At 39.8% G+C, this 22,490-nt stretch overlaps 2 protein-coding genes across 4 annotated transcripts in view; both read left to right on the plus strand.

Annotated features, from left to right (window-relative positions):
* Nucleotides 1–22,490, plus strand: part of LOC101857481 (NEDD8-activating enzyme E1 regulatory subunit) — a 44,919-nt gene continuing 22,429 nt past the window's right edge. For all 3 annotated transcript variants that reach the window (XM_005096297.3, XM_013081296.2, XM_013081297.2), the window contains exons 1-8: nt 1–86; nt 12,447–12,550; nt 12,980–13,040; nt 13,919–13,949; nt 15,205–15,276; nt 16,198–16,277; nt 16,713–16,822; nt 22,168–22,277. In XM_005096297.3, the coding sequence (XP_005096354.1) occupies nt 16–86; nt 12,447–12,550; nt 12,980–13,040; nt 13,919–13,949; nt 15,205–15,276; nt 16,198–16,277; nt 16,713–16,822; nt 22,168–22,277 (639 nt within the window). In that variant the 5' untranslated portion in view covers nt 1–15. The remainder of the gene's footprint in view (nt 87–12,446; nt 12,551–12,979; nt 13,041–13,918; nt 13,950–15,204; nt 15,277–16,197; nt 16,278–16,712; nt 16,823–22,167; nt 22,278–22,490) is intronic.
* Nucleotides 5,285–9,573, plus strand: LOC118477524. The gene is made up of 2 exons (XM_035969186.1): nt 5,285–6,402; nt 6,719–9,573. The coding sequence occupies exon 2, from the start codon at nt 6,906–6,908 to the stop codon at nt 7,953–7,955; it is 1,050 nt and encodes a 349-aa protein (XP_035825079.1). The 5' UTR covers nt 5,285–6,402; nt 6,719–6,905; the 3' UTR covers nt 7,956–9,573.

Below are 22,490 nucleotides of genomic sequence, written 5' to 3' on the forward strand. Positions count from 1 at the left end.
TCATTCATAACAACAATGGCGACTCAAACAAGCGAACAAAAAAGCGCTGGGCTCGACAAAAACAATAAATATGACAGGCAGTTGAGGTAACTATTTTTGCTTCTAGACTAGTCTCCTTTTCTTGAAGGACAATCTTAGTTCTTCCAGTTCCACCGAACACCAGCGCCGACTGATTAGAGTCTGTAATACAATGCCTACAGAGTCCTAATAGTATAGTCTACAGTGATATTTGTAATTGTAATAATGTCAGATTCATCATTATTATGACAATATATATATATGATGATGAGATTTGATTTTGCACATTACAGTGGCTATTTTTACGATATGGCTGGGTCACGAGCTCGAGAACGGAACTGAATCGCCACTCTTTCCTGCGGAACGCGACTCATGATTCACTTCAACTTCAGTGGAACGCGGAACAGTATCGCCATGGAAAGTGGCTATTCTCACCCGCCCGGAAGTTCTCGCAAGATCTACTCCTCCCCTCTTCTCTCTCTCTCTGTCTCTTTCTGAATACTGTCTATCGGTGTGGACGATCAAATTGACCAAAACAAAGTTAAAAAATTATGGTATTTTTTTACTTTCCCTCCTGTCTCACACTCAGCTACCAGTTGTCTATTTTCTACTAAATATTGATGCGCAGAACACGAATATCAACTTCATTTCCGTCGCAAATTAATAGTTTTTGAAATATTTGATTGTATTTAACCGAGATAGACGTGCTTTGGACACACTGGGCTTTATTTCTCCGAACGTTCGGGAAAATAAAACTAGGCACTATTACTCCGAACGTTCGGGAAAATAAAGCTGGGCACTATTTCTCCGAACACTCTGAAATCACATCCTTTCCCGCAAATTTCGGATATTATATAGAATATAGGCCTACCAAAGATTGTTCGTATTCATTATGGTTCAATCGGTCCAAAAAAGTCTGCAGTAAATATTTATAAAGAAATGCTAGTTTCAAACAGTTTTTCGCAACAGATATGACGTGTTGCCTATGAACAGGGTCCCCACGGGGTCGGGAAATCGGGGAAGAGTCGGAAATTTTGAGATAGGTCGGGAGGTCGGGAAAAAGTCGGGAATTTTGTGATGGGTCGGTAAGTCGGGAAAGGATAGGGCCTGTATAATGTGTAGCTATCTAGACTGTATGGTTGATGAGTCCTAAAGAGGAAACGTAATTGAACCGCTGTGGCGGAAGTGTATGTGTGACACCGAGGCTCTATCTGGAAGAATCAAGGTCTGCTTTCGTTACCACCCAGAAATTTTCCGGTAATAGTCTGATAGATAACGCAACATTTGTAACATGCAGGTTGTGCATTATGAACGCTGTGTCGCCTTGAAAATAAATCAGTATTAAAAATTGCCCTCTGCTGTCGCTTTTAAAAAAAAAAAAAAAGAAAAAGAAGTTATACAAGCGTCTTGACAGGTTCGCCCTTGTGACCGGTCAATGAACCTGTGAGTACCGGCGGTCTGAGCGCTGTGAAGTTATAAGACACACTCGTGGATTGGGGAGGGGGGGGGGGGCTGAAGGCAACGCTAGAGGTCAAAAACTGAACTTGGAAGCAAATTTTTAGCATTTTGATTACTACTTTAGAGCTCTCTGCAAAGCGCGCGTTGGTGCAGGCCTTGTGTGGGATCAGGATCCGTCATGCCTTGTTATTGAACTAAAGTGTTCGCGTTTGAATGGGGTGATTGTAATTTATATATTTTATTAGCTTTCTGTTCAAAACTGGCAGATTTTCAGTGTCACTGCATCTTGCCCCCCCCAGTTCTTTCACCTCTCACACTGAATAGGTGTACTTGAGTCATTCTAGTTATTACTCTACTTTGAGTTGGAGCAATGGTTTTCGTCTTCACGTTTATTATATGAATCAGGACACCTAGACTGATTATTGACAGTCGATGTTCTAGTTCTAGGTCTTTTCTCAGGCTCAGAACAGGATTCATTTTTTTATATAGGGCCTCTAGTTTGTTATGTTGGCTAATATGATGAGGGGAAAATATTATAAATAAATAAGAACAGACTAAAATACCAAAGTCTCTCAAGATCCCAGTGCCACACTGACATGTTGTTGACTAGATATAATGTACCTACATGTGTGTGTGTGTATTCACAAACATATACATGTATTATATTAGATATAAATGGAGCACACGCTTTCATTGTTATGTAACGTGTTCCTGGAAAATGGATGAGGCCCCTCCCTTGGAAAATTGAGAAGCTGGGTTGGCAGTCACCCAGTATTATAGTCATCTATTGTTTGAAGACTATACTACAAGATGTATATTTGCATTCATTTATAGACATTTTGACTTTTTATCTTTGATAGATTGCCTTTTTTGGGGATCATTCTTGACGCGCAGCGGCCTGATTTTTCCCTCGAATTGGGGTCTTGAAAAAAATTTGGGGGTCTTGAAAAAATTTTCCAGGATTTGGTGGGGACCCTGTATGAAGGGTGCTGCTCTTAAACTTAATGTGTTGTGTTCACTCTTGTGCTGTCTAGATCTAGATCTACGGAGGGTTATTGATAACGACACATAGAACTAGCTTCTGCGTTTGTCACGGCCGCGACCAATCAATCGTGGCTCAATTTTTTGGCATTTCTTGGTCGGGGAATAAAAGTCAAATTTTAAAAAAAAAAAGAAAGAAACCAAAACCTCTTTACTTTTGAAAGAAAGTTCACTTAGCTTCACTTATTCTCTTTCTCACTTGTTGTCACCACGTTGATTTGTTGAATACGTTACAGTTACTTTTATTTTCCCTCTTTGACTCTTTGTGGTGTTTTATTTTGTTAGTGTGTAATTTTTTTCTTGTTATTGTTCTGGTGTGTTGTTTTTCTACCATTTTTTTGTTGGGGAAAGGGGGGGGGGGGAATGTTGCATAGTGTAACGTCAATTAATTTGGTGTTCCTTCCTTCATTAGATTCTATATACATAATTACATATATAGATTTAAATGTTTAAGTTAGAGCATACGTTCCACCAAAACTGATTACATGTACTGACACTGGCAGGCCCGTTAATGTGTGTGATTCCATAATTTACATCATGTAATATCCTTTACTTTTTGTTAAAATTTACACACTTTTAGGGTTAAAACAGGCAATTTTCTTCGGACAGGTTGACACACACCCTTATTTGTTTATTTTTGTGGTTGTTTATGGGCTGTTCGACTAATTTTGATTTAATTCTGTTGTGAAACCTTTCTTTTTCACGTTTTTACACTCATCTAAAAATCTCTAGACTAGCTCTTGAAAATTGAAATAGATATAGACCCAAAAATTTGCTCCTGTGTGTGTGTGTGTGTGTGTGTATGTGTGTGTGAGTGTGTCTGTGTGTGGTAGTAAGTGTGTAAGTGGAGAGTGAGGAGTGTGTGTGTTTTTCTGGCTTTATTTCAGCCTTTATTCAGTAACAGTTCAAAGTATACAAAAATAGAAACACAGGATCTATTCACTCCAGGGCTCATGAGTCGTTCCTCTCTTTCAGTCTCACTCATTCATTCAATTCCCGTGTTCTCTCCCGCGGCTCATCCCCGTCCTCATGACTTTCACACCCCACCCCCTCCCTCCAGGCACACACAAAGTAAATCTCACTCATTCCCTTGCATCCTGCGAACCATGGGGGGGGGGGGTTCCGGTGTCGTCGTCTTGTAGTTGTTGTCGCCTGTAGATACACTCGTAAATTCTACCTTTCACCCGCTCCGTCACTCACACTGTCTCTCCACCCACAACTCAGCTCGTCATACGTTCAAAAGTTGCCCACTGATCATGTTTAGTTAGTGTGTGTATAAGTTTGTGTGTACATGTGCATGATGGTGGTGGGTGTGTGGTGTGGTGGGTGTTACTGAAGGTTGTATGTAGGCGGGCTTACCATGCGGTGTTCCTTCCCAGACCAAAGGCAGAATGACAGTTGGCACCGAACTCTCGCAATAAATAGGCAAAAAAATCACGAGACCGGAAGCTGGAAACCGTTCGGAGAAATAAGGATCGGCACTATTTCTCCGAACGTTCGGAGAAATAGTCACTTCGTTTTCTTTTACCTTTTCTTCCCAGTCATGAGCAAAACGTTCATCTCACAGGAGTGTCATATTTGGTTAACCTCCCCACCCAATCTTACACTTTTCTTACAGAAGCCAAAGACACCCTTTCCCCTCTGAGGTGTAAGTTAATATTTTGAACGGCTCCTATAGGCCTAGATCTAATACATTGAGGCATGTCGCGTACATGAGAGGCGGAGTAGGGTCGCTTTTCAAGGACCACCATAAAAATAGCCTGGGACTCACTGGGAGGCTATCTTTACGGCTCGCCGTAAAAATAGCCACTGCATTGATTTTGACAGCCGACTCAATTTCACCCAGTCCTAAGGCCAGGGACACAGTCCGGTAGTACTTCTCTAATAGATCTAGTAGATCTAGATTTAGATCTAGATATGACTTCCTCAGTAGTCTTTGGGCTCTTAAAGGAAAGGCAACTCTGGTAGGTTCTAGATCTAGAATCTAGATCTAGATTAGGCCTTTTACTTTGGCCAGCTCTATTCGGACTCGAGTCCGAATATAATTTTTATCTATTCGGACTCAAGTCCCAATATATGGGTTTTATTTATTCGGACTCAGCTTCTAAGTGAGTGTCAGTGTAGGAGGCCGGCTCTATTTCTCCGAAGGTTCGGGAAAATAAACTTGAACTTTATTTCTCTGAACGATTTCCATTCTCAAGATTTGTTGAAGCGAATGGAGTGGCCCGTGTGTGTGTAAGGTGTGAACGGGGACGTGGAGGGATTTTTTTTTACATGAAAGGTTTTAGTTTTTGCTTTTTCCGGTGTCGCTGAAATCAGGCTAATTCAGATCGCTGTTTCTTTGCTATAAAACACAAAATGCTGTAGGGGCCTACACCTTGTAAAAGTTCAGCTTTTCCCCGTTACAATGGTGTAAGTTGTTTATAGCCTATGTCCGATTATTTGGAGCTGGAGTATCGCCGTAGAAAGCGAAACCCCTCAAGCTCGGAATGCATGGCCGGCTGGTTCAGAAATTGAAATGCGTGCGTTCAAATGCTTCGCGGACGGATTGATGATTAAATAGGGCCTACCGTCTTTTCATTGGTGGAGAATGTAGAGCTTTGGATGGGCTTTCTCGTTGTATATTTTTGGCTTTTCATGTTTAAAAAGAACGAAGTGACTATTTCTCTGAACACTCGGGAAAATAAACTTGATCTCTATTTCTCCAAACGGTTTCCGTTCTTGAGATTTTTTTTTTATTTACGAGATTTGGGCGTCATCTTTCATTCTGCCATTCTGCGAGGACTGGGAAGAAGCATTTTTTGCATGGAATTCAATTTCGAAAGCTAGAATCAAGATCTAGAGATTTTAAATTTTTATATTCAGATACCTCAGTTGTGGTTGGAGCAACGTTCCTGGACTATACTTCATTTGAAAATGCCTTCTAAAGTTACTGTGAGAAAACAGGACTGCTGAACCTTGGCAGTGACCTATTTTGCATTTGTGGGCGGCTCTGAGAAAACCCGTCGGAAGGTGCGAGAATCATTTCTGAGATATTACTAAAAATAGGCCCTGAACTTTATTTTTATCGAAAACGAAATTATATGAAATTCAGAAAGATAAACCTTTCTACATCATATGTTAAAAGGAATTTGCTCAAAAATTATTTAAAATATTTTAAAATAATTTTTTTTGAAGACATCGCCACCGTATTACGCTGAATTCTTAGACAAAGAGGGGGAATATGTACTCAATCGGATAGACACTTCTTTTCAAGGGAACCCCCACATATTATATACCAAATGAAAGAGAATTTTATTGCCGTTTCAGGAAAACCCAGTGCACATGAATATGAGAACATCACCAATAGTTCTGAGAGTTGCGCGTGTTGTAGTTTCACTTCTGAAATGGTATTTGTTATGAGTGCCTTTTAACTTCTTATGTACCATTTCCTGCCGTTCAAACCAAATGTGAACTGTACCTTATTGACTTTAAGTTCTTTGTTCTGCTCTACGAAGTGGGTTTTTTTCCGAGCTTACAGTAAGTAGACTGATTGTTTTCTGTTTCCAAGTGGTTGAGTGCTATTGTTTACATAATTTTGGTGATTCAAGATGGCGGACCGATCTGCTGAGGGGCGTATTTCATTGATGCTGAGCGATCTCGGTTGGATTGGAATGAGACAAATCACAGACGAAAATTAATTGAATGAACTGATTATTGACTATTTCGATGCAAGACCTATTGATTCTGGAGACAGTAGTTCGGAGGAGGAGACACATGATGAACCAATTACGACTGTGGCCGTGACACACCCACACCCACACCCACACACCCCTGCTCATGATATCGAACTTCATGAAGAAGTCCTGGTTCCTGTTCAACCAGTTGGCGTAACATCATCAGAAGGTAAGCAAGGTTTACCATACCCGTTGTCCCAGATTCTATACTAGTCCTTATAATTATCAGCTAGATTGAAGAACTGTAGATCTATTCATCTAAATTCTATCATACCTCTAGCTGTGTATTTGGAGCAATAAGGTCTTATTGCAACCTGTAAAGGGATCACAGAGCAAAGTATTCTCAACTGGTGATCATTAAATTAATCACCGGTTTGTTTGAACTAATGTAGTGATCATTTAAATACAGCAGTGTACAACACTATAAATTTCTTTAAACAACTGCACACTTTTAAATCACTCTCTTTTAATTTCTGTATCTACAGACGAGGATGATGCTTTAGGGTGACCTTCACGGAGAACGTGACAGCCTTTGTGGTGCCAGAAGGTAAGGGTGTGGAGCTGCCAGCTTTGAAGGGCCTGAAGGGCTGCTGCAAGCTCAATGATGGCCAGCCTTGCCACAGCCAGTTCGAATCAGCTGCTGTTGACGACCTACGTTTGTCTTTTGCTGGTATGACAAGGAAGGAGCATGACATCGTAGTGTTGTCTCAGATTTGCTGTGGCATGCATGTGGGAAGCACTGTTAAACATTCTAGAAAAATCAAAGAACGACAAGCGACAAGGACTACTTATTATTTGTATGGACATGTGATTTGTAGGGAATTTTTTAGTTATGTTCACAATATGGGCCAAGATAAGTTGAATGCCCTTATTGCCCACTTTAAGGCTGCTGGAATTGAGGCCAGGCAACATAAATCATCAAAGAGGGCCCCAAAACATGCTCTGTCCTTTGAAGATACAAAAGCTGTGGTAGACTTCATTGTCAACTTTGCTGAGTTCCATGCTATTGTGCTTCCAGGACGTCAGCCTGGTCACTGGAACACCAACGTCAAACTGCTTTTTACAAATGTAACTAAGAAGAAGGTGTATGATGGTTACTGTGCCTCTGCCACTGTCAGTGACAGACGCATTGTAAGCAGGCAGACCTTCAATCGTTTATGGAAGCAGTTGACACCGTTTGTCACAACCATGCGTCCTGCAACTGATCTTTGTTGGTTTTGTCAGAAGAATTCAGGTCACCTCTTGCGTACAGCCAATCTGCCTGATGCTGAAAAAGGCCAAGCAGTTTTGGAAAAGCAAGATCATTTAGAAAAGGCTTCTAAAGAACGCTCCTATTATCAGCAGGTTTGTGAAGCCGCTAAAAATAGTTTGCCAGCTGGTACCACTCTTGGTCAAGAAGATAGGAGGAGCTTTTCTGTTGATGGGATGTCCCGTTATAGCTTTGATTTTGCACCGCAAGTGCACTACTCGAGCAACCCATTGCAGCCGGGTCCAATATTTTTCAAAACTCCAAGGAAGCGTGGCTTGTTTGGAGTAGCCTGTGAGGCAATACCTTGTCAGGTAAATTTTCTTTTAGAAGAATGTGTTTCAGCAGGTAAAGGGACCAACTGTGTTGTGTCTCTTCTTCATTATTTTTTTTTAATTTATGGCTTAGGAGAGAACCATGTCCATCTGCATGCTGATGATCCTACTGCAGTGGACAAAATAAAAATAACTGCATGATGCAGTATCTTATGTGGAGAGTCCTCACAGGAAGACACATGAGTATTAAACTGTCATTTCTTCTGACAGGACACACAAAGTTCAGTTGTGACTGGTGTTTTGGTCTTGTCAAACACATGTTTCAAGTGACCAAAGTTGACTGCCTGGAAGGCATTGCTAATGTTGTCAATGAGTCTGCCACATGCAATGTCGCACATTTATGTGAAACTGAGGCAGGGGATGTTTTGGTGCCGGTAAATGACTGGACCAAATTTCTCGGAAAGTTTTTTAGAAAAATGATTGGAATTAAAAAATATCACCATTTTCAGTTCCAGCATGACAGCACATCAGTAAAATGTAAACAATTTGTTGATTCTGATCCAATTGATTTTGTTTTATTGTCCAAAGCTCTTGATTTTAATTTAATGCCTGAAATCGTTGTTCCTGCTGGACTTGATCCATCAAGGCAGTGGTATTTGTATGATGAAATTAGACCTTTGTTAGTGAAGAGATGAAAAACAGAGTGACCCCTCTTCCAAAATGCCGAAAGCCTACCCAAGTGAGCATGCATGAACATGATAGTGATGAGGAAGAGGGTCCATCAGAGCCGAAAGCCAGGAAGGGGGGAAAGGGGTATCGACTAAGAGCAAGGGGAAGAAAAAGTAGGGGTATTTTTGTTTAAGTTTTAAAGATTCACTGCGTACTCTATTTAAATTTCAACATGATTTTATTTATATTCTTCTGACTATAACTGGTCATTGGACTTGCTGTGGTGAATTGATAACTTTCGTAATTTTGTTGTATGTTGGTTCTGAAGATGTGTTTTGGCAGCCTTGATCAGAAGTTTCATGTTTATGTCGGTTGTCATTTCCTTTGTTTTAGTGTAGGTGTTTTTACACCCCCGTGGACACAATTAAGTTCGTTTAGGAGGTGTGCTTCAACCTTGTCTGTGTGGGACAAAGTGGTTACTGGTTGTTTTTCTATGTAAACATGCTATTCCATACTGTTTTGGGTTTTTTCGATGAAAGCAGGTCTGTATAATTAATATATTTCGTGTGTATGCATGGAAATGTAAAAATGTCAACGGATTTCTGTTGGAAAAATATTGTGGACAAGAAGTACAAATAAATTATGTGCTTTATGTTCTAAAATCATCTTAACTTTGTTTGTTTGTTTGCTCTGTTTTGTGTTTAGATTGTCTTCCACTTAAAATGGTTACAATTTGACGCGTTTTTATTTAATTCAATGATTTACTGTTGTAACATAAAAACAGTCATAACTTCACATAGAAGGGAGGTATTTCCGTAAAATAAAAAGCAAACTGTCCACAAATGGTACCTCTATGCTGTGGTATCAGCATTATTGCTTCTATGCCTTGTCATCATGGAAAATGTGTTCCCAAAGTAAGCAAAACTTTAAAACCTGTTTTCTCAGAATTTAACATTCGAACCCCTGTTCACTTTAAAATGCCATAACTTTTGGCAGAATGCTCCAATTGCACTCAAATAAAGTGCAAAATGCTCGGGACAGGTGTGTCTTTTATAATATGCAAAAAAGTCAATTTTGAAAATTTTCACCTTGTGAAGGGTTTTCTCAGAGCCGCACACCCCTAAATCAAACACTAAAATCCTTCATGTGTCCACACACACACACACACACACACACACACACACACACACACACACACACACACACACACACACCCCACACACACACACACAAGTTCAATTTTTTTTTCAAGCGTTCGGAGAAATAGAGCCAGCCGAAAAAGAAAGCCTTTAAAAATACCGTTTTGAAAGATCATTTTTTCACGAAATATATATATGTAAAATACAGGCTCAAAAAAGGTACCAATAGAAAGATCAGTTCATTTTCTATTAGAAATTTAAAGTAATCGGCTTGGAATTATTTTTCATCAATCCTTCTGCGAAACTCGGAAAGCATCATGTGACCCCCCACACGGGGAGCGCTCAGTACACTACAGTATAGAGCCGATTCGCTCGCCACGGGGGGCGGTGCAGCGCGGGCCGGGTTAGCCCTCGTTTTTTGTCAAAATAACGACGGATCATAATGTTTGGGGTGATAAAATACTGATTTGTAATGATCTTTCAATCTTGAAAAAAATTAGGCTCCATATCTATGTTATAGTGATTGTATTCTGATAATGTGGAGATGTTTGGTACACTTGGTGCTCTTTTTTTATATCAAACATGGGGTTGCAGCCAGTGAGTGACTCAAATTTGATCAAATTTTAAACAGCTACCATTTTCTTAAAAATTGACTGAGAGGTAATAGAATTGTACCGAAATTCTCAGGAGATATAGGCCTTTCATATGTAAAATATAAATTTGGCATATTGCTACTTTGAGAATTTAGTTTTTGGTACCTACACCTAGCACACCTCTGCGATTGGCCCAAATATAGATTACGTATTTCCGCCGTTAATTTTTTGTTGTCTTCCGAGGCTTCCCTCGCCAGTTGACTAGATCCCACTGTGGCGGGCCCGTAGCGCGCGGTGATGGGCTACGTCATGAGGTTTCATCGCCGTCTGGTTGTGTGCGTGTGCTAGTGTGTGTGTGAATGCATGTGTTTATGTGTGTGTGTGTACAGCTTTGAGGAGAAGGTAAATTTATGGAAGGAGAATTGCTGAGATTGTAATTGTTTGTAATAGATAACATATAAATTAGTACCCCCCAAAAAAATCCCCAAACATGGCGAGATCTAGTCAACAGTTACTTGAGAGGGAAACCCAAGAGTCTAGAGAGAAATCCTGGAAGATGACAAAACCTTGCTGTTGAGCGGGGATTTGCGCTATACAAATGCTATCTATCATTAAATGAGTGCCAAAATAGCTTGTAATGAGATGACGAGGGCTAGATCTAATCCTAGATCTAGATTCTACTCGTTATCTGTGGTTGTGTGCAATACTTACAGTTTCAAGCAGGAACGATGTGCGTGGGTCTTACAGGTTTTGGAGCTCCATCCACTGCGTCGACCCACCTGTTGCGCCAATCCCTGCTCAGCCTAAGTCGCGGCTCAGAAGGCCGGTTAAAATTTCGCCTCTCTTTTTATATCCCTCGTGCGCCTTTTACTCACTACCCTGATTTCCTACACTCATTTCACGTGCTTGTGGCTTGCCTGGTGATTGCAGCGAATTTGACCACAGTTGCCTAGTTAGTATGCCAATAGTGTAGATCTCGTTGTAGCTGTAGTTTATACTTTTATAATTTCACTTTTTTTTAAATTTGGGCAGGGGGCTTTCATCTCCTCTTTTGCTCCCTTTGCCCTCCTGACTTTTTCTGCTGCCTTTCTACTACTACTTCTTTACTGCTTATTTCTGTCTTTCAGCCACACCCCTGATCTTAGGGTAGGCCAAGGTAAAATAACACCTAGTATTCTTCTTGGATAAAGGTGAAAAATTTCAGATGTCCCATGTGCAAGTTGTTCTTGTTAAAAATCCCTTGTGGCCCTAAAATCGATACGGGTGGGCTTCGGCCGCCTCTCTGGCACAATTCAAACTTAATTTTTGCCAAACTGAAAATGTTTTAGCGTGTCCCGTGTGCTCAAGACCTTATATTGTTTTACGGAGCTCGCAACTGCTGCGAGCTCCGTAAAGCAAGCTTACCAAAAAAATATTTAAATTACCAAAGTTTTTGTGTGGCTATAACTTTGAAGAGACTTTCACTTTCACTCCCGCATACAGATACACTGGTTTTGCAGGTCAAATGGCCATAATTTTGGCTGCAGATCACACCGAGGGCCACTAAAATAGTCGCAAATCAATTTATTTAAAGAAATTTTCAAACATCAAATTGGGGGAAAAATGGGGCATGACTGCCTATAACCCCGCAGATTTATTTAACCTCAGGGGAGGGGGTGTCTTCCTGACACCTGCTGGACTGGTCCAAAGCATGGAAATTACTATGCTATTGGTCTTAACATAATATAGTTTGAATTAAAACCATCAAATATTTGCGACGGGTGTAAAGTCAGTGTTTGTGTAATTTGTGTAAAAATGAGCAAGAAAAGCGCTGTCCAATATCTCAGCATGAAACAGGATTGAAAGTAAAATAATACCATCTCACGGCGAGAGTTATTTATAGAAAAGTGGGAATTTGAATCAAAGGTACACTATACATCTTACTTTGGTCTCGCAGTAGTTTTCACACTTCTGCCCACCATGTAACTGTTGACATTTTTATTATTTGTAATATATCAAAGGCTAAGGCAGGTTGAACATAAATTCCCTTTTCTTCCTCCTTGCTCTCGATACTTGAATAGTGACAATTTTTTTGCTTACTATTTTCTACCCCACTCAGCGCTGTAATTGAGTAGAAGCTTTTATTCAGTATGCAGATAAGTCTTGCTGAAATTTACACTCACATGAAAAAAGGGCATAGATTATTTTTACCCCAATTCGTTGTCGTTGAGTATCTCAGAGCTGGCTCATTTTTGTCACGCTGAGTCACATCATGTAGCTCAATCTTTTCACGGATGTCCGTCTCTCCTCAGGTTATGGGGTGACCATGGTCAGTCTTCTCTGGAGACTGCCAAAGTCTGCTTAGTCAATGCCACAGCTACTGGAACAGAAATTCTGAAAAATCTTATTTTGCCTGGTAAGCAGTTTTATCTTCAATGACATTTTAGATGTTTAGATGTATCAAACTGTTGGTAATGGCTATTCTTATTCAGCATGGGTTTCAAAAGTGAGTGTGTTGTAGTATACTTAACGAGAAAAGGAGACATGATAACAATCCCAGCCATGAATTTATTTTTAAGGGGTTGTTTTAAAGGAAAATGCTTTCTATTTTACTGCTTACTGAATTTTCTTCTTTTTTTTTTTAAACATGAAAGCTGTTACATTTATGAAACTGGGCATGTTTGCATCATTTACTCTTTTTTTTCCTTTTAGACCCTGTAGAAAGTTACATACTTTGTGTTCATTCTATATTTACTGGTAGAGTAAAAACATTTTTTGTCATATTATACGTAGTATTTTCATTTATCCTGATAGATGTTACGATTAAGTATGTTCTGTTTCACAGGTATTGGCTCTTTCACAATTGTAGACAGCCAGAAAGTGGTTGGAGAGGATGTTGGAAACAAGTATGTTTTCTTACATTTTTTAAAACTTAAGTTTTTCATTTGTGTTAGTAGTAAGATTTGATTCCTCTTTTCGCAAGGGAGATTTCCTGTTTAAAATGCTTGTATTTTGTTCCAAAGTATGCAGTTTGATTCCCAGTGGATACAGCGATGGTTAGATGATGACTTTCAGTTCATTTCTCAGGATTTTCATCATCATGCTTTTTTATTCTTGAGTATGGGGCTGGCAAGGAAATCTTGAGTACATGTTTCATGGCCACTGAAAGTGAAAATTGAAAAGGTAGAGGTTTGTTAACTCTTTTAGAATGCAACAGGGGCAGTGGTAGACCAAGAATAAGTTTCTTAGAGAACTGAAACAGATGGGTGATGGGAAAAGACCAGGATGACTTAGGTTTGTTTAAGAGCCTCTGAGCAGAAGAATTGTTGGTGAACCAGGATCACCAACGTCTGTGTCAGATCTGGCACTTGAAGAAGAAGATCTATCGTCTCTTTGTCTGTGCGAGGCTATGTAAGTCTAAATTTAAGTCACATATTGAACGTAGCTGCCATTAAAGACAACGTCGTTGTTTAAAGTTCTTTCAAATAATATTTTTAACTACTGTAGCAAAGCATGTTCAGTGTATTTGATACTAGCTTTTGAAAAAAAATTTTAGAAAGGGGAATGGGAAGCTTTTGTCCCATTGTCTTTACATGGTTTACTATTATGCTGATACTTGTAGTTTCACTTTTTTTAATGTCGGACCATTTTAAAAAAATTTTTTTAGATCCTGAATAATTTGAGCGCAAAGCTTTATTGTTTATAGGTATCTGAATTGTGAATTATTTAAAGGCAAAACAATGTAGGTGAGATACCTAAATGGTTGTGTTGTCCTTTGTTGCAGCTTTTTCTTGACGGTCGACTCAGTTGGCAAGGTAAGCTTGCATTATTTTATTGCATGCTCAACTATAATTTTGAAAGTGTAAATGACTTGAACACTTTCCTTCACTCTAAGATTTATCTTAGCAGACCGTATTTGAAAACTTGAATGGTCTGTCACTATGTAGAACGAACTGTATATTTTTAAGGCTCAGTCATGTGGTGAACCCTCCCCTGCAGGGGGGGGGGGGGGGTATAGTTTTACTATGGGGAGCAAAGAATACACCTGCCGTGGTACTGCGTGTCGTAAGAGGCGACTAAAGGTGCATAGGTCTTGTCGCCCGGAAAGTGCCAGTTTGCGTAGGGCCAACTACCTGACCTTGTAAAAACAGTTACAGAAACATGAACAAACACTGCTTTTTATTTTTCGATCTTGGGAGACGGAGGAGCTTCTGCACCAGCAGGAACAATGAAGGACCGCGCAAAAAGCAGAAAAGACAAATTGATGTACAGAAAAGTGGGAAGGCATGGAATATCATCAAGAGGCTAGCTCATGATAGAGAAAGGCGGAAAGTGTTTGTCCGTGGCCTATACCGTGGTGCAGGGTGAGAAAGGCAATGATGATGATGTGGCGAACTGCGTGATCTTTAAGATTGTTCTTCATTTTATTCTTAGTATTAATACCTACAATATTTTAATCTTTTTATTCTTTTTGCACAATGCACTTTATCTTACTAGCTGAGGCGTGTGCGGCAGTGAAAGTTGTGGAGGGTGTCTGGATATGTGAAGAAGGCGGCTGAAATTTTGTGTTGTGACTTCCTCATTTTTATAGATATGAATATAAACACTTTTCATTTTAGTTGATTGTCTATGAAAAAGATTTTTTTTTTTCAATCTGTACATCTCTGAGAAGTATAATTTCATTGTGTTTTGAAAAATGAATAATGAACTGTTTTTCTCTCTTGGTGACTCGCAGTATGCCAATCAAGATGGATTTGTGTGTTACTTTGATCATTATGTTTGAAATCTGAACATATCCACTAGCATTGCTGAATGGGTATTGTTCAACTCATTTCTCTGTGGTCATTCTAGGGTTTATGCTTTTGCTCAGAATTTGTAACTCTTTAAGAGTATAAAGTATACTTTATTCTTTCACGTTTGTTATGCTTTTACATTGTCTTTTTAATTGAGTTTGTGATTTAACCAAATACCTGTTTGTGTTTAATTCCCAGCTGATATATTTTTCTTACAATGGCAAGGAATGTGTTTTATTTGCTGGATAATATTGTTGTCTTTCTGTTTCTCCTGCAGTCACGTGCTCAAGTGGCCACTGAATTGTTGAGTGAACTTAATGAGGATGTCTCTGGAGATTTCTTAGAAGAGGTAAAATTGTGTGATATTTAAGAAAAAGTAATAGTGTGCAATTGCCTTGAAGTGGTAATGATATAATTATACCCAGTGCACACTGCCAATGAAATTCAGACGAATTGAATCAGGGCCAGCCAGATTTTTCTCCATCATGGCGCAATATTGTATCTTTGATTGTGACCTTAAAAAAACAAACACATTTGTTTTTCAAGGGTTGTGAGTCGAACAGTCGGATGCGTATAGCCAATCACAAGACTTGTAGTCTATGGGTCACAAGGCCAGGGTCATATTTTTGCAGGTGATAATGGACAGTGTAGGTTTGGAAAGACTGATACTGATAGATCTAGAAAGCTATCAATATTTGTGAGGCAGCGCAGTGGAATCAGGCTCTCGTCAATTTTTGGGCATGTAGGGTTATTGGTATCATCATAAAGCTTGTTCACTTGTCTTTATTTGAATGAAAAAAATATCCATTTTTATTGAATACAAGTTGAGATATTTGCAAAAGAAGGAGGTGGGAGTCACCTGTTTTCAGAGATAAAATTAGTGAGAAAATGGCCGCCAAAGATTAGTTATTTCCTTAGCTTAAGAGTCTGTGGTAACTGAAAATTTACATTTTTTGTGCCTTTAATCAACGTTTTTTAGAAAAATCCACACAGAAATGAGTTTTTTTATGGGCATGAAAAGTGTTGAGCAAAAAAACTTAAATTTTATGAAAATACACAAACCTGCTGAAAAATCCAAGTTTCTTCACTTTGATTACTTTGACGAGAGCCTGATTCCACCACGCTGCCTCACATTTACCATGTCTTTCTGTTCGTTGATTCTGTATATGTCCATCTTTCTTTTTCTCAACACTGAAAGACTGTTAATTATGTAAATGTGCTTATCTTTACTTAATATTCAAACTATACACTTTGTTTTCATGTTCAACAGAATGTTGATGACTTGCTAGAGAAAAATCCAGCATTTTTCACGTCTTTCACAACTGTTATAGCTACTCATCTTCCAGAAAGGTAAGTTTTTCTTTGACTTAGACCTAAGTTCTAATTTTATGCTTTGATTGAGATAATTTGGCTGGAGTTTTGCTTTATTTTACATTGGTCATTTTAACAATGGCAATCTCTCTGTGTGCTCAGGAGGAGGGGGGAGGGCTGCTGCTGAGGCGTAATTCTAGGGCCGCTCGGGAAGAAAGATAGCTCTTTTCTAAGTGGACAAAAATGAATGAACTTGACAACCAATCTCAAGAAAGTTTGATCCCCCGTTAATTCATCAATATCAAAGCATCGTTTTATATTTCTGTAAGACATAAATGCAACTGCTCTGTGACCTGGGATGATGTGCTGTAGTTTCAGCAGTTCAAAATGCACAGGAGGGTACTTTTTCCAAAAATCTGACATCATTATGGATTATTGTTTATAATATTAGTGCCTGATCTTTTCTCCCCCCAGAACTTTATTAAACCTGAGCAAAGTCCTGTGGGAGAAGAACGTCCCTCTCCTCGTGTGTCGCTGTTACGGGGTGATTGGGTACCTGCGTGTGGTAGTCAGGGAGCACACCAGTAAGTCAGACTGCTGCTGTCTTAGGCCGGTCCCAGAGTGGCTCAGGAGGTCTGACCTGTAGCTCACCTAGCTCGCACCGTGCGAATGAATATATACATTATCGCGAGTCTGAGCAGCGTCGCTGTATGGTCTGTCTGTTGTCCGCTGAGCTGCCCGACACGTCAGACTTGCTATTCAACAGTGTTGTAAAAATGGCAGGCGTGTCGCACGCAGCTTCGATTCGTGTTTATTTTCAACTGAAAGTTGAAGGCATGGGTAAAAGTTTACCGGCGTATGCCGGAATTCTAGCTTTTGAAAATAAGCTTTCCAACTTTTCCGGTTTGGGACAAATTGTCGACTTCATACTTCATATACATTTCGGAAGTAGTCATTCTCCTCATCCAGTCTCTAACTCTTTGCATTTGGTTACGTTGCTGGTCTGTCTCAGCTTGCCCTACTGGCCAAAATGAGTGTTGCACGCCCAGAAATAACCCAATTTGATCTATCAGGGTGTCCAGCAAAGTTGTAAAGTCGTAAAAAAGCCGTAAATTCGGCGCCCCTGTCGTAAAGGTCGTAAATGGTAGTAAATTTGCCTTGAAGGTAGTAAAAATTTGGTAAACGGTCGTAAAATATGTTATTGATGGCGCAAATTAACTCCCTTTTTCGAGCTGGTGTGGGGCTTGATTTGCTGGGTAGTAAATTTTTTTTCCAGGTAGTAAATTTTTTCAGGAAATATTGCTGGACACCCTGATCTATGTTGCAGTAAACACTAGACCAATGACCTTGATGTTATTCATCTGGCAAGACCGGTCTGTGATTTGCCCAGGTTTAGCCATATTTTGCAAATTGTGGTTGGTTTTGACATCTTTGGTTCATGTCTGTGGGTCGTTTTGGACAAGCACAAGCACGTCGCACTCAAACTGTAAATATTATTGTGATTTTTTAATTTTTTAAAAAAGAAATTCAGTCTTTCAGTAAATGTAGATAAGATGCACATAGAATAATAGATGTAGCAAACATAATTTGAGGTCCCGAATTTTGATGTGGAGCTTATTCTGTGTATTAAAACACACACAAAGACTTGACAATTTGTACCAAAAAAGCGAGGGAAAAAATAGACGACATCGAGGGTAGATCTAATTACATGCAAGCCTATAGACGGCCGCAAATTTGATTTTACTGATGAAGCCGTGGAGAGAGAGAGAAGGGCACAGTAGGAGTGAAGGCCTATGATCTCTAAATAGGCCCAAGCCGGGAGCAGTATGAGTAGTGTAGCCTGGGTGTAGGCCAAGGACGCGTTTGTTTCATTGTTTCATATGACGCTGGAGTGTTCAGCGGTTGACCTAGATCTAGATCTGGCCTGCTCACTTTAGTTGCGGTGTAGTCTATAGTTGTTAGGCTACCGGACTCATAATTTCAGAATTCTCCGATGATGGCCTGATAACTGTTTCTATTGCAGCACACAAATGATCAATATTATTCATAGTTCTGCTGTTACTTTCAAAACAAGCATTCTCCTTCTCCAAGTTCTGTTAAGTCGGGCCCGTCATCAAGACCCGTGAGTGAAACTTTCAAACGTGCGTTCTCATCACGTGACATGACTTCGGCTTACGAGTTCCGCGCGTGTCAGGGACCGTCCGTTGACGGGGTCAACTAAAATTCATGCACACTGGTTGAAGCGTCTTTCGAGGCTTACAGGTGAAAGGGGGGGTAGACACTTGGAAAAGGAGTCCTTGACGTGATACTTCAGAATTTAAAAATAATAGTAATAAAATACACAGACACACAGTGCGCGCGCAGAGGGCCTCTACATGGAATATAATATATTTATGGACACCCCTGGCAAAAAAAAATTTCAGCTGGCTAGTCACCTTGGTGATTTGTCGTTCATCACGATTTTTTTCCCCTGATATCCAGATTTTTAGATTTCATAGAGTAGCAGATTTGGTTTAGACATGCGAGCGGAGAGTCTGCTTGTGAAGGCCGCCATGTGTATCAGCGTTTTCTCTTCAATAGAGACTACGCACTATGCAGCAGCTTTCCGATGTTCGGTACTGCTAGGTCTAGGTGAAGTTGTTGTAGAAGAGAGTGAACCATAGCGGAGCAAAAGAAACGTACAAAGACTTCTCGGTTAAGGACAAACGGCTGATCCTAGCAGAGGTGGATGAAAAATCAATATATATATATAAAAAACCCAATCTGCAACCCGTTTGAGTTTCCTAACCAAAAAAAAAAAAACCACTGGAAAATACATTGTATTGAGAATTATAGTGCTGAAACAGGGACGAAAAGGCATAAACTGATTAAGTAGAAGGCAGTGGAACAAGCAGTGTTTCGTTGGTTTCAAAAGGGGCAGGCTATAGCTATTTCTATGTCAAGCCAAATTATTTCAGTTAAGACTGAGGACTACAGCATTAAAATTTAAAAATTAAATCGCCTTCAATCCATCACATGCACAGGTTTTGCATCAGGGGGCATAATTCATGTAAATTTTTACCTGATTGTCCAACTTGGTTATTTTCCTTTGTGCAGCCTAGAATTTGTCCTTCGCAAAATTCGTACTCAACGAAAAGATTTCTATGTCCAGCCGATTTCACTATCAACTGCAACAGCTCAATCTACAGCCCCAAACAATGTGTGCACAAGTGCCATGCACCATTGCTGAACTCTTATTTAGCAAGAGTCCACAGTTGTAGTTTTTAAAAATGTGGACTGTGACAGTGACATGGCCCTTTAAAAAAAATGTATCTCAGTGGGGATTATGATAAAATACATCTGTGAAAAAAAATTAACATCCAGGAATAGCACGTTGCTGTTTTGCGGACCCAGAACCCGGTTGGATAAATTGTTTTCAAAGGAATGCATTGATGAAAGTACCTGTACTACATGTATCTTGATGGAATGTGTGTTTATCTGACGTTTCTCAATGCCTGTAATTTTCAGGCGTAGGCATTTTACTCATTGGGATTTCATGTTTTTGAACCTGTCAGTGCTTTCACCCATGGTCCATGGTGTCCACTGTATACCATTTCTGTGTCCTCTGGCGGTTTCCTTCCTCAGCCAATCGACTGCCAATATGAAGAGGAACGGTGATAGTAAACATCCCTGTCTCACACCAGTCTTGATGTCAAAGCTGTCAGTGAGCTGGCCATCATGTACAACCCTGCAACTTGTCCCTTCGTATATTATTAGGTGCTTTACTATTAAATATTGATGCTAGCATCAACACTTGACCCCAAAATCGCCAAAAAATGCACTTTACCATACATTACATTTAACTTCGAATCGAGAGGTTGACCTAGTTTCGACTGTTTGTCATATGCTATGACCTAGGCCTAGATCTAGGCCTGTTTTCTTCTCTAGATTCTGGGCTAGATCTAAATTGAGATGCAGAGGGATGTCCCTAGAAAGGCCAAGATTCTAGATTACATTATAATTTACATCTGATCTAGATCTAGATTTAAAGTGTTCACCCCTGAATCTATCTTGACTTGATCAATTCTAAATATCTGGTGTGCAATGTCCATAGATCTAGATCTAAATCACGCTAGATCTATGCCTAAGTACCCCTTTCGTAATTTCACCTGTTTCTTATTTGGATCTAAATCTAGATTCTAGATCTAAACTAAAATAAAATTATATATCTAATTTAGATCTAGATTTGATCTAAATCTAGAGATAGATTATCTTGGCTATCTAGATTCTAGAACTAGAGATATATAGATCTCGAATCTAGATCTTGATCTAGATGTACAGATTTAGATTCACTCCCACATGACAATGGCCGTCATGTCGGCAATTGTACAGGTGCACTGAAAAAGAAGCCATTGAAACAAGCACAGAAGCTTAAGTAGATCTAGATCTACTGTTGATGAATCAAGTTGCATGATTGTGTGTCTCCGCCAATTCACAGGCAAGTAGCCTCGTCAAGAGTCGCACTTCGGTAATTCGCCAACCACTAGAGCTAGATCTTGATCTACTTTCCGAACTGCACACTCTCCGAACTGCACACTCTTTGCTGGGTGCACAACAAAATCTATATTCTAGATCAAGAGAAAATCTAGATTCTAGATCTAGATACACGTCCATTCATTAATCTCTCTCTTTCTCTCCCTCTCTCCCTCTCTCCCTCTCTCTCTTTCTCTCTCTCTCTCTCTTTCTCTCTCTCTCTCTCTCTCTCTCTCGGCTAAAATAAATTAATTCTAGTTCTAGTAGGCCTAGGCTAGACATAGATCTACCACCTGAGATGATCAATAGCCTTGCATTGTAACCAATGTAAACTATTGCCAGTCCAGTGGGTTACGCCCAGCTGCAAAAGTGGGAAGGGCCTGCACTTGGCACATGACGTAAAGAAAAGTTGACGCGTCTTGGTATAGGCCCTAGGTCTAGGCCTAATTGGTCTTGGATTACACAGTACCTAAATATAACTACTAGGCAGACCCGTCAGTTGCACACCTACCTACACACGTCAACACACAGTGCGGCTGCCTGTGCTGACACGGAGCAAGTATGCGTTGCGCTCGCTGAGACACAGGCGCCAGTGTACAATGCGGCTGTGCTGACATGCAGACGGCGTGCGCTAGGCAAGCTACTGGTCAGACCTACAGAGCCACTCTGGGACCGGCCTTAGTCTCTTACCAATACAATGTCTGCTGTAATCTTTGTATAGACACAGCTTCAGTGTAGTTTATAATCTGTGTACAGCCCTGTTTACAATGTCAGCTATAATCTTTGTATAGACATGGCTGCAATGTAGTTTGCAATCTTTATACAGACACGAAGTGTGAGCCATTTGTTTGAGTAAGGAGGTGCACATAGATATATGATAACAGCATTTTAGGGCAGGGGGAAAAAATGTAATATCGGTAATAAAGGGAAAGCAAAGAAATAGGATCAACCGGCGGCCCCCTCTAACCACCAGCTTAGACAGTTGCTTGAGACAGTACTCCTTAGTGTTCTTTGTGATGTCAATGTTGTTTACCAAGTCCATCTATTTTTTTGTTTTTTCAGCCTTAACACAAAATTTATATTTTGTTTAATCTGCCCCTCTTGTTTAATTCACTTGGAGAATGACTTCATTTTTTCTAAAGGAGACTAATAATTATCTAGTTACGAAGTTCGTGCATAAGTCTTGAAAATCCAAAGCAGGGAAATAAAAGTGAAACAGCTGAAAATATTGGTTTGTTGTCATTTATACAGCAACTTTTATACAATTTATAGTGATTCTGTCTCCTGATTTTTATTTAGGATGGGCAATTGAACCTCGACAATTGTTATAGAAGGAAAAAAAAACGCTTTAGTCTTTTCCTTCCAGTTACACGGTTAGAGAATAACGCCATCAATTTGTGTTTTTTCTTGATTTCAGTTATAGAATCCCACCCTGACAACTCACATGAGGATTTGCGACTAGATCGACCGTTTCAAGGGCTGAAAGAGTACTGTGATTCACTCGATCTAGAGAGTATGAACAAAAAGGTGAGTTTGGTGTAGAGAAAATTTTCTGCAGCAAGTAAATAAGCTACTGGTGTTCTCTGCTTTATGATATGCCAGACACCTCTAGATGTAAAGCAGAGTGCCTTTGTTATTGCAAATATTTTCTGTTTCCATATAATATGAAACACTTAAAATCTAACACCTAGTAATTTGGGATAAGGGTTGTTTGGAAATTTTTTAATAGAGAGAGGGGGG

The sequence above is a fragment of the Aplysia californica genome, unplaced genomic scaffold (assembly GCF_000002075.1).
Source record: "Aplysia californica isolate F4 #8 unplaced genomic scaffold, AplCal3.0 scaffold00125, whole genome shotgun sequence".
Taxonomy (NCBI): domain Eukaryota; kingdom Metazoa; phylum Mollusca; class Gastropoda; order Aplysiida; family Aplysiidae; genus Aplysia; species Aplysia californica.

Bases quoted from the DNA above. Each gene is read 5' to 3' on its own strand.
- LOC118477524 (XM_035969186.1), top strand. From the start codon at position 6,906: ATGACAAGGAAGGAGCATGACATCGTAGTGTTGTCTCAGATTTGCTGT.